Raw genomic sequence first — 12,381 nt, forward strand, 5'->3', positions numbered from 1 at the left:
GGTGTGCAGGTGCCTCTGGAGTAACCTGTGTCACAGTCTTTTGGGTATATCCCCAAGAGTGGAATTGCTGGATCAAATGGTAGATCGATGTCTAGCTTTTTAAGTAGCCTCCAAATTTTTTTTCCAGAGTGGTTGTACTAGTCTACATCCCCACCAACAGTGTAAGAGGGTTCCTTTTTCCCCACATCCTCACCAACACCTGTTGTTGGTGGTGTCGCTAATGATGGCTATTCTAACAGGGGTGAGGTGGAATCTTAGCGTGGTTTTAATTTGCATTTCCTTTATTGCTAGAGATGGTGAGCATTTTTTCATGTGTTTTTTGGCCATTTGAATTTCTTCTTTTGAGAAAGTTCTGTTTAGTTCACTTGCCCATTTCTTTATTGGTTCACTAGTTTTGGGAGAATTTAGTTTTTTAAGTTCCCTATATATTCTGGTTATCAGTCCTTTGTCTGATGTATAGTTGGCAAATATTTTCTCCCACTCTGTGGGTGTTCTCTTCAGTTTAGAGACCATTTCTTTTGATGAACAGAAGCTTTTTAGCTTTATGAGGTCCCATTTATCTATGCTATCTCTTAGTTGCTGTGCTGCTGGGGTTTCATTGAGAAAGTTCTTACCTATACCTACTAACTCCAGAGTATTTCCTACTCTTTCTTGTATCAACTTTAGAGTTTGGGGTCTGATATTAAGATCCTTGATCCATTTTGAGTTAATCTTGGTATAGGGTGATATACATGGATCTACTTTCAGTTTTTTGCAGACTGCTAACCAGTTTTCCCAGCAGTTTTTGTTGAAGAGGCTGCTATTTCTCCATCGTATATTTTTAGCTCCTTTGTCAAAGACAAGTTGGTTATAGTTGTTTGGCTTCATATCTGGGTCCTCTATTCTGTTCCACTGGTCTTCATGTCTGTTTTTGTGCCAGTCCCATGCTGTTTTTATTGTTATTGCTTTGTAATATAGTTTGAAGTCAGGTATTGTGATACCTCCTGCATTGTTCTTTTGACTGAGTATTGCCTTGGCTATTCGTGGCCTCTTGTGTTTCCATATAAATTTAATGGTAGATTTTTCAATCTCTTTAATGAATGTCATTGGAATTTTGATGGGAATTGCATTAAACATGTAGATTACTTTTGGGAGTATCGACATTTTTACTATGTTGATTCTACCAATCCATGAGCATGGGAGATCTCTCCACTTTCTATAGTCTTCCTCAATCTCTTTCTTCAGAAGTGTATAGTTTTCCTTGTAGAGGTCTTTGACATCTTTTGTTAGGTTTACACCTAGGTATTTGATTTTTTTTGAGGCTATTGTAAATGGAATTGTTTTCATACATTCTTTTTCCGTTTGCTCATTGTTAGTGTATAGAAATGCTAATGATTTTTCTATGTTGATTTTATATCCTGCTACCTTGCTATAGCTATTGATGATGTCTAGAAGCTTCTGAGTAGAGTTTTTTGGGTCTTTAAGGTATAGGATCATGTTGTCTGCAAATAGGGATATTGTGACAGTTTCTTTACCTATTTGTATTCCTTTTATTCCTTCTTCTTGCCTAATTGCTCTGGCTAGGAATTCCAGTACTATGTTGAATAGGAGTGGAGATAGTGGACATCCTTGTCTGGTTCCTGATTTTAGAGGGAATGGTTTTAGTTTTTCTCTGTTAAGTATAATGCTGGCTGTAGATAAACCATGAATTTTAAACAGTACTCCCCAAAGCAATACAAAGAGATTAAAGGAAATTCATAGGCTTAAAATAAAATGCCAAGCAAAGCGAGGTGAAGGACAAGGTCAATGCAACAATCAGCACCCCAAACCCAGCAGCCCTCTGAGGACCCCCATGTTTGTACAACTCTGCCTCAGATCTAAATTTCTTACCTGTAGGAGAAGAGGTATAAAAGTTTCTATCTCCAGAATTTGAGCAGCTTCTTCCATTAAAATGTTGTCATACTGAGGAAGTGAGAAAGCGGAATCTGGTCACAAGATGGCCAAAAAGCCAAACATTATCACCCTAACATCAACAGTTGCCAAAGTCCCCAGTGACCCGAGGTCAAGCAGCAGCACACATGTCATTCCAACAGGAGGCTTATGACCTTCCTCATCACCACCACCCCATCCCCCACTCACGCCTCCCACCTCAGGAAGTCCCCTGAGCACACGCCACATTGAGGAGATCCTGTGCATCACTTCTTGGATTGCAGAAACATCTTAGATCTTTCCAATTTTATTTTCTAAGTTCCACATGAGCCAGGATCATTTTACATTCATGCGTGAGGTCCTTCTCACTGACATTCTTAGCCGAGGTGGTATTTTGAGGTAGCTTTCCCTTTAGGAATCATAACCATCACAACCATCTACCTCTGTCTCACACCTGAGCATTCCATCTGTCACCAAGGTATGCTGATTTTACCTTTAATGCTCCCTCTCGAATCCATCTGCTTGCCTCTATTTCACCAGTCCTGCACTCAAGTCAGAGCCACCACTACGGCTACTGGCAGCAGTTGATGCCCTCCCCATCCTGTCTTAGGAGCCACTGACCACTCACAGGATCACATCACCTCCTGGCCTTTGTTTTTACAGCGGCAGTTAAAAAAATTTCTTTATTATCATGATTGTTGTACTGGGGGTGCACTGTTTTTCACAAAAGTGCTTAGAACACATCAGACTTGAATTCTCTCACCCATCATTCTCCTTTATCCCTCCTCCCCCATTCCTGGAACAGTTTCAGCATGTCTCATTTTCCCATTTTCACTCATGAGTACATAAAATTTCCACCACATTTATCCTCCTATACCCTTTCCTTGTATCTCCCTCTTCCCACCGGAACCAACCCCCAGACAGGACCTGTTTTACCTTCCTGTTCTCCGTTTTCCAAAAAAAGACATTTTTGTTTGTTTAAACTCTTGGTTTCAAGGCCTTCATACTATCTTAGGAAAAAAATCCTCCTCATGGTCTACTCAAAGCAGGAGAGGGCAGCCCAGTTTAAGTAGGTTTATAAGGCTTTTAAATTCTTCAACAACATTATTTTTTAGAATTCACGTGAAAAGCTGTATCATAGCACAAAATGCTAGCTATGATTCCATTAGTTCCCCTTATCAGTAAGCTGATACGATTTAACATCAAATCAAAGTGTATTTTATAACTCAGTCCCAAGAACAAAATACTTAGGTGAAAAGTTCTCACTAATAATTTGCAAAAGGATAAGTTCACACCACTGTGGTTAAGTTCACACTACCTTTTAATAAATTATCGTATTTGCCCCTCCCCACAACTGAGGAAACTTTCATCCTAGATAACAACAATTCTATCACCTTGAATTTATTTAACACTATCTTTCAGTGAGCTCATACATCTTAAAATTGTCAGTTGCTTTCATCAACAAATTGCTAGCTTTGCATTCAAAACCAGTACACAAGCCCTATTTTAAACCACAATAAGTAAATCAGGTGCAGGAAAGTTAAGTGATTTGTATTAACATCAGAGTTTAGGTAGCAACGCTAGGAAAGTCACAGATATTCTACAAATTCAGATTCACAGCTCAATCATCGCATTCCACCAAGTAATAGGCTGTCAGCCACTTCCTCTTCATTTTAATATCTCATCCTGCATTCTGAATAGGAGAAACCATATCCTGAAATGGAAGTCTTTTATTTGTGGAGTGAATAAACTAAATAAATGACAAGAATTGGATATATGTTTCACATATGAACAAGGCAAGCACACGATGCCTCACAGGTGAAAGTCACTGTGAAATATTTTTATAGCCTTTAGTTCTGTTTGAAGATTTTTAAACAAGTGATAATTAGTAAAAATAAAACCTTAATAAATATGAGAATCTGGCCAGACAACCATATGGTTCTAATGTTAATTAATAGACATATTACTGATAACTAGAGATAGAAAAAAATAGATTAAGGTTCACTAATCATCTAAAAGTGGTATCATCATCACTTTCAAAAGAGATATTTTAAAGTAATTATAAATGACAACTTTCATAAAAAGTGAGCCAGTCAAGGGAAAAGGTCTAGATAATTCAAAACAAAACATATAAAGACCAAAAGCTAACAAATGAATAGATGATGGCTTAAGGAACTAAAACACAAGTCTTTGTACCTTGAAGCCTAACTTGACCAAGTCATGTCGCTTTAAGGCAGCGTGGGTACAGGTCATAGCGATGATTTTGGCTTCTTTCACCAAAAGGTATTTGGATCTGTCCAGGCCACTGCGAAGCAGTTCAGAGGCTCTGAATTCCTGCAGGAGTGGGGCCAGTGAAAGACGACTTTAGGATAACAACACAGTTTATGCATACAACCATATATTCCAGTTAATTAGGCTTAGTTCCTGAGAAGTTAATAAAATATGAAATAAGCTAGCCTAATGAATCATAATTCTTTATTATTTAGGTACCAATTGAGTTCAAGTAGTAGCTGATATTCAAGCTACAATTTGGACTATCGTTTGTAAAAGGCAAGATACTTACAGTAAAAGCAAGAATAATGAGTAAAATATTAATTACCACTGTACCTGAATTACTTCAAGTACCCATATGGAAGGGGGTTTATCAGAGCCCAGGGACTAGGGTCATAAAGCTGGAACCAGCGCAGGCCAGCCCAGCAGACACTGGGGGAAATGGACAAGAGGAACCTGGGCAGGGGCAAGTGAAGGAGAGATTCTGGATTCTCGCTTTCCTCGACTCCTGCCCCATAGCTCAGGATGTGCTTAACCGGCCAGAAGTCAGCTGACCCAGAAAGCTGCAAGGAGCAGCCTAAACCTCAGCAAAGGACCCACAGAACATAAGACAATGGACAACTGATGGGCAAGAAGGGCTAACGGGCCCAAACTGGGCCTGAAATCTGAACACTGCCTATACTTAATTTCATGTTTTTGTCTTGTTTCTTAAATAATTTAAACATTACTGATATAGCTGAGGGACTGTGTATATTCTTCTCTCCACTCCCTACTAAAGCAACTACTTCTATGAATTGAGTTTGTTTTCATCCTTTTACTTAGATGTGCTGATGTAATCATAAACATAAAACATTGTCTTGCAGCTTAAAAATCTCATTATCACACTTTATTTTTGCTATTCTGTACATCCACCCACCTATCCACATACACACCAACACTGACTGAACATCTACCATGCGTGAGATACTGTTCTAGGAAGGGGACAGGAATGTCTTAGAGATTCAAAACCAATGGACACACACTACCTGCCCTTTTTATTTGGGGTGATCCTGAAACTTTTTACTGAGGATCTGGGCCTGAGTGTGACAGCTCTGCAGGACTGCTAGTCTTCCAATGACGTTTGCTACAGGGTGTGAAAAACCAGGTGATGGCCCAAGGGCTCCTGGGATCCAGCCACATTCTTCTGTCTCTGTGTATCGATGGTTCTGACTTCACTTTAATATCAGGATTAACCATCCTAACACAGGAACCTTGCTTTCTGTCTACTGATCAAGAGGCATAAGGAACTCAGAATGGCTGCATCTCAAATTCCCATTAAAGAACTATTGTAAGTCTTTTATAGCAGAAAAACTAAAATAATGGGATACAACTCATCTTAATTTTTGCTTATTTTGTGAACTAAAAAATCAGAAATATTTTCATTAACTTTAAAGGAAAGTCTGATTTTCCAGATTTACTTCATTGGAAAAATAATCTAACCTTCAAACTTTCAAAGAAAAGTTAAAAGAACATAAAAATCCTTACCTCAAGCTGAGTGAAGATTTTCTTAATATGCCTGAAGCATCCTTCTGCTATCTCCATGTCTTCTTCATAAGACCTGCCTTTAAAGATAGGCTGAGGAGCATTTGCAAAATACTCTTGGAATGGGAAGAACGTGGAGACCTCTGTGACATCTGGCAATGTGCTGCCTTTGTTCTTCACTTTGCTTATGTACTCCTCCCAACGAGACATCACCTGCCGGAGAAGGGACTCCAGGTTTACTAGGTCTGCAAATAGTACCTTCAGTGATAAAACTAGAAACAAATCAGTGAAAAAAAGGAAACAACATGCAGTCTTTGACCCAGTGTTACTAGTTCTCATCCAAGTCACTGACAGATGGCTCTTCTTTTTAAAAAGTAACCTGAGGATTTGGGAAAAAGGGCTCCATGAAAATGTAGAAGCTGAAAAGACCCTCAAGGACATCTCATGGGATCCTGTCTGAGCACACTCAAAATGGCATATTGCCAATGCAGAGAAGGGAAGAGGGCTAAGCTAAGCTCTCTGCACAGTGGTTCCTATTTTTCATTATCTCAGTTTCTCTCCAAATGTGGTAGGCTCAGCTTGCTCACTCTATCAATTTGACACTTCTCAACCCCTTTTCCAAGCCTCTGTAATGTTTTCAATGCTTTCTAGAACTTATAAAGAACTTCTGATTGAGTATGTATTTGAAAGCTTGCCCGGTGACTTTTGTGACAAATATCTGTCTACAATGTCAGTTATGCCTCTACCAGCTAGTTCCTACCTCGTCTTAGTCTGTCTAATTCTCCTGGGTCTTTTTCTGTTACAAGTTCAGTGTTTTTCAAAGTGTAGTCCTTAGGCAGAATATCCGAGGAGCTAAATAAAAATGTAAATTTTCAGATCCTATTGAATGAGAATTTCTTAGGGCAGAGCTTGGGAATTTGACCTTTGAAATACTTTTCCAATGTTACTCTTGTGTAATTTGATTATGACTTAACACATTTAAAATTATTAGTAATTTAAGTTTATTTTTATTCAGTTTACTTGGATTTCTATTTCTCACTGGTTTTCATATTCAAAAAATTAACCTTACCAAGAGAAAAAAAACCTCACCTTCCAATTGAAGTCAACAGAGGTTTTGGCTTAAATCCCACTGTGTGATTAGTTGGTGTAATTTATCCCTGGAGATGTGAAGGAATATGGCTTCCTTCATTAGTTGATTAATGCTATAATTAAATTACAGAGCTGTACACTGTTACCACTGTGTAACTAAAAATTTAGTTATATTCCTACAGTAATGGCAGAATGAGAAAGAAAAGAGGAAAGGGAGAGAGAGGGGGAAGGAAGGAAAGAAAAGGAGGAAGGGGGAGAGAGAAAGGAGTAATAAGAAAAGAAAACACAAACTAGCAATATTGGTTTTTCACTGAATGAGTCATCAAGCAAAGTTATTTTATCAAAGAAAATTTCAGAAAATATAAAAATAAAAACACTTAACATTCACAATCGCACTGCCAACACAATATAGTCTAATAAACACACACAACATCACAATAGCTTTGGTAATAGCACAAATTTTAATCAGCAAAACAAAAAATAAGCTTTCAAGAAGAATCTCAAGAACTTATCTCTGTTTCCACCTGGAAACCACCTTCTAATGAAGTAGGATTTAAAAGCCCCTAGCAACTTACCTGATACAAGAAGAAATACCCTGCAGTCTCACAAGTGTATGAAGCATCGCCTGGAACCCCCAGACTCTTCTGCAATCGTTTGACCTCTTCTAAAAGTTCTATTCTTCGAGCCAGGACATAATTAACTCTTCCATACCTACCAATATTCATTAGATCAAAAGGCAAAACTGTGACTTTCATAGAAAATGTCAGCAAAACTCAAGAAAATCAAAATACAAACTAAAAATGGCCAACAAGAAAAATAAGTATGAATCATAATTTATATTAACTGTAAAAGGTGGTTCTTGGATCACTTTACACCTAAGCTTCTTAAATTGTGCCCTAAGGTCCAGGGCTCATCTGCAAAACAAACAATTATCTTCTTTTTTTTTTTTTTTTTTGGCGGGGGTGGGGGGAGTTGGGTGGGGAGACTATAGCAAAACTTCCATAAGCAGTGCAGTGCACCCTGAAGCTAGACGAAGAACATATGGTTTACAGTCGGGGTTCTTTAGATAGTACTGTTTTGCACTCTTATAAAAGTACATTAGTTTTAAAGGCTTTGTTATTTGCTTGTTGTCTGTCACCTACACATCCTAGCAGATAGCATGGCACCCAGACCTAGCAGTTACATAAATATTTGGTGAGTGAGTAAAAAAACTCTAAGTCTGGAAAGAAAAGAAAGTAGTGGAACCAGATTTCGATGCTAAGGTTTATGTGCACTCTATCTGCAACAGTAAAGTGCTTGCTATACCCTTCAAGGCTTAAAAAGATAAAGTGTAATCACTGCTACTGACATGTTCAAAGCCTTCACAAAGGAGAAGCATATTCCCAGCTCCTCTCTAGTTCAGAGGCTGACCTTTGAGGCAGAAAGGAATAGCTGAGCAAAGAGAAGATATAACATATGTTCCATAAGAATTTTGTTTGCTTATCTATAGTTGAATTTCTTTTCTGCAATGAGTACTTTGGCAATGAGAACAAATTAGGATTGGTTATAAAGAGTCCTATATGCACTGGAACTAGCTCCATGTAAAACTGCTCAATTATTCTGTAAATCTACAACTGTACTAAACACCACAAATAGCCTAAGTACACAAAGAAATCCTAACTGAAAGGCAGTGATGTCACTATTAGTTGTTAGTATTTATGAATGGGCATGGTCCCGCCACTACTTCGCTAGTTTTGACTTTTTCCTTTAGGGAACTGGTATTAATTTTATTGTGGTACAATCACTATTTTTCTTCTTTATTATGACAAAGAGAAAAATCAAAGAATATGTGCAGTTGAGTCAACACGCACATGGGGTTTGGCTTTTGTATCAGGAAGCAAAACTAAAAATCCCCCAGAAAATGGCAGCATATGAAATCATTTTAAAAATTCTTCTTTTCTATTACAATATTCTGTAAAAACTATAAATTCTACTGCAGTACACTTCTAATTACAGTGTCCTCCATTCCCTCTAGCACCCATGAGCACTGAATTCTGAGTTATTAAGATTTGAGTCTAACCCACTTTCGTAAGTTGGATTTAACATGAGGAAACACCTATAGGCAAAGATCAGGGAAGGATCTTAGCTGACCCAAACTTAGGAATCTAGAGCCCCACTGACTATAGTGTAGTGTTCTTTGCTCCATGCAACATACTGATCTTTTAGAAGCTAAGTAATTGTGATCTCTGTAATGTAAGAACACAGAATATATATGACACAGAACTTCAACATTCTTTTAATGTCTATGATCAGTTTAGTCAAAGGTCATGTTCAATTGCCATTAAGCACCTTGGAGGAAGCAGCTCACTTGAGTTGAGTTGCAGCAGGTGGTGGCTGTGAAACACACCCACCTGGTGGTGAGCCTCAGCTACACATCACTAAATCATCACCCTGCACCTCACGAAATGAATCAGCCTCTGAATTGGCACCTAAAACATATGGAAATAAATTTCTGGAAGAAATGTGAGGAAGGGAGCATTCAAAACTAAGTTTTCAACTGGAAACAATAAAAACTACTCTACAAACTCAAAATGAATGGCAACGTACGATTTCAAAAAGATGAGCAAGATAGTTCTCTTCCCACAAATGAGTGTGTACATGAGGTGTTGGGGTACTTTAACTTGCAGCCCACCTAGCCTAAAAATCAGCTATAACTGGCATGACCCTTGGGTAACCTCGTGAAGAGGAAGATAGCCTTGAAACTGGGTTGTAAAACATGGTAAACTGTCAATTAAAAGCTGTAACCTCGGACAGAGCTGTGAGGAATTGCCCATTAGAGCCATGCAAAAGTTCGGGACCGAGATGAAAGGCACCATGCAGAGATAAGCACCCATTCCTGCCTTTCTTTGTCTCCACTTGTAAATAAACTTTCCAAAACAGGACTCCCCTGCTGTTCTTATCTAAACCTTAGGTTTCTATTCCACTACTGGCCCCTAATTTATGGGAGAACACATTCCTTGTAACCTGATAAGTAAACCTCTGGTGTTTCTCCAGTTCCCAATAAATAATCTTACCCCACCACCAGGATGTGGGCAAGATCAGGAAAATGTGACCCCAGGGGCATGAGGAATTCCTATGTGACGATGATTGATGCTTTAAAGAGTATAAGACCTGCTTAAACTTTGCTTTCAGGGTCCTTGTTGAAACCTGCTGCGTCAGGCGGACGCTTGGACCCTAGCTAGCTAGAAAATAAACCTCGCCTTGTGATTTCGTTTGTCTCGAGTGTCCTTTGTCCTCTCAGAAGGTGGCCAGCCTCATACCCTAACAGCTGGAGGTTCCACCGAGATCGGCCCCTGAGAGGAACAAACGGCCTCCGATACCGAGGTTTAATTGGGAAAAACCGCGGAAGGAGGATTGGTCACCTCCGTTTGGAGGGACTTAGAGTCCCCATCTGAATTTGGTTGGGAATTCTCATTGAGTGAAAGGAAGGGGTTCCAGCCCTGGAGGCTTCACTATTGGAAGTCGTGGGAAACGTCTCCGACAGTCAGGAGCCGCACCGACGTCCTCAGTGGACGCCGTTTGGGCGGTCTTTGGGTAAGGATCCTGAATCTGGTGTGAATGGAAGTGCGCCTGTGAGAGTAGTCTGGTTGACCGGCCGGTACTTGTGTATGTTGGAGAGTCCTGTGTGAATTTGTTTGTCTGCTGGAATTGTCTCTTTTGTTCTTTGTTGTCTCCTTTGTCCATCTCTTCTGATCATCATGGGACCCTAGGTAACTCCTAAGACCCTTCTTCTTAGTCATTTTTCAGAAATCCGTGCTAAGGGACACAATTATGGCGTGGAAATTAAGAAAGGTAAGTTTGATGCCGTTTGCTCAGTGGAATGGCCAACCTTTAATGTAGGCTGGCCTCCTCAGGGTACCTTCTCCTTGGACACAATTAAGAAGGTCCGTGATGTCATTAATAAACCTGGTCTTCATGGCCACCCTGATCAATATCCCTACATCCTTATGTGGCAGACTTTAGTAGAGGATCCCCCTTCCTGGCTGCGGCCGTTTATCAATGAGGCACCTACAGACCGGACCACGATACTGGCCATGTTGGGGAACGCCCCACTCCTGTTAATTCCCCTAAGAAGCCTATTCTGCAGGAAGAACTGACTTCCCATCTGTCCTTGATAGACTTAGATTTTGAGGCAAGCCCCCCCTCCCCGTATGCCGCTGCCGCTCCAGCCAGAGGCAGCTGCCCCCCCTGAACCTCCCCATTCATCAACCTCCCCATCTGCACCCCCCGCCCCGGTCTCAGGACCGGCGAGGGGACTCAGGCCCCGTAGGCAGCGAGAAGAAATTCCAGAGGAGGAGCCCTCCTCCACCTCCACTGCACCCCCCATCCTCCCGGTGTGGGCTCTGGGCAGTGCTGGTCCCGATGGGGGACGCGTCTATCAGTATTGGCCCTTTTCAAGTAGTGACCTGTACAACTGGAAAGCCCAGAATCCTCCTTTTTCTGAGGATCCTAGAGGCCTGACTGATCTGTTCGAGTCCATTTTACATACTCACAGTCCTACATGGGAGCTACTGTCAGTAGCTCCTTAAGACTCTATTCACCACTGAGGAACGGGAGCGGATTCTCACTGAAGCCAGAAAGAATGTCCCCGGCGACAATGGACGACCGACTACTCTGCCAAACCTGATTGATGACCATTTTCCCTTAAACAGACCCAAATGGGACTATGGGAACGCAGAAGGTAGGGAGCGTCTCCGGGTCTACCACCAGACTCTTATGGCAGGCCTCCGGGCAGCAGCTCGCTGCCCTACCAATCTGGCTAAGGTAAAGACGATAGTGCAGGGGGAGAATGAAAGCCCAGCCACATTCCTTGAGCGCCTTTACGATGCATACAGACAGTATACCCTTCTAGATCCACTAGCGGAGGTGAATCAGTCAGCCGTTATAATGTCCTTCATAAATCAGGCTGCCCCCGATATTAGGAAGAAACTATATAAGCAGGAAGGACTTGGGGAAATGACTATCCGGGATCTGATGAAAGTAGCTGAAAAAGGTTTTAACACTCGAGAAACACCAGAAGAGCGAGAGGATAGAATCAAGAAAGAAAATCAGGAACTACAAGAAAGGATTCGGAGGGAGGACAGGGAACACCAGAGTAAGGAAAACAAGAAACAGCAGAAGGAAATGGCTAAAATATTGCTAGCAGGGGTCCAAGGTTTGGCTGGACCAGGCTCTGGATGGACTGGCCCCCCCAATCCCCAAAGAGACAATGTGCCTATTGTAAGGAATATGGACACTGGAAGAGAGAATGTCCTAGGCTCCAGGGTCACTTGAGGCCAAATAGCAGGCCCAACAATGACACCGGGTCCTGTTAACTGAATTGGAAAATGACTAGAGGGGACGGGACTCAGAACCCCTCCCCAAGTCTTGGGTAACCACATATGTGGAGGGGAAGCCCGTGAGATGCATGGTGGATACAGGGCCTCAATATTCAGTTCTAAATAAACCTACTGGACCACTGTCTCAGAAAATTAGTCTCGTGCAAGGAGCCACTGGGTCCAAGGCATATCAATGGACTAGCAAGCGTCAGGTGGATTTGGGCCGGCATCAGGT

At 41.0% G+C, this 12,381-nt stretch overlaps 1 protein-coding gene across 1 annotated transcript in view; it reads right to left on the minus strand.

The window, feature by feature from the left end:
- Window positions 1-12,381, minus strand: part of Aqr (aquarius intron-binding spliceosomal factor) — an 86,541-nt gene that overhangs the window by 15,750 nt on the left and 58,410 nt on the right. Inside the window, exons 25-28 of the mRNA XM_074065600.1 lie at window positions 7,365-7,500; window positions 5,704-5,913; window positions 4,105-4,242; window positions 1,870-1,941 (exon numbers count right to left, since the gene is read on the minus strand). Of these exons, the coding sequence (XP_073921701.1) occupies window positions 1,870-1,941; window positions 4,105-4,242; window positions 5,704-5,913; window positions 7,365-7,500 (556 nt within the window). The remainder of the gene's footprint in view (window positions 1-1,869; window positions 1,942-4,104; window positions 4,243-5,703; window positions 5,914-7,364; window positions 7,501-12,381) is intronic.

This window comes from Castor canadensis, chromosome 2 (genome assembly GCF_047511655.1).
Source record: "Castor canadensis chromosome 2, mCasCan1.hap1v2, whole genome shotgun sequence".
In the NCBI taxonomy this organism is placed as follows: domain Eukaryota; kingdom Metazoa; phylum Chordata; class Mammalia; order Rodentia; family Castoridae; genus Castor; species Castor canadensis.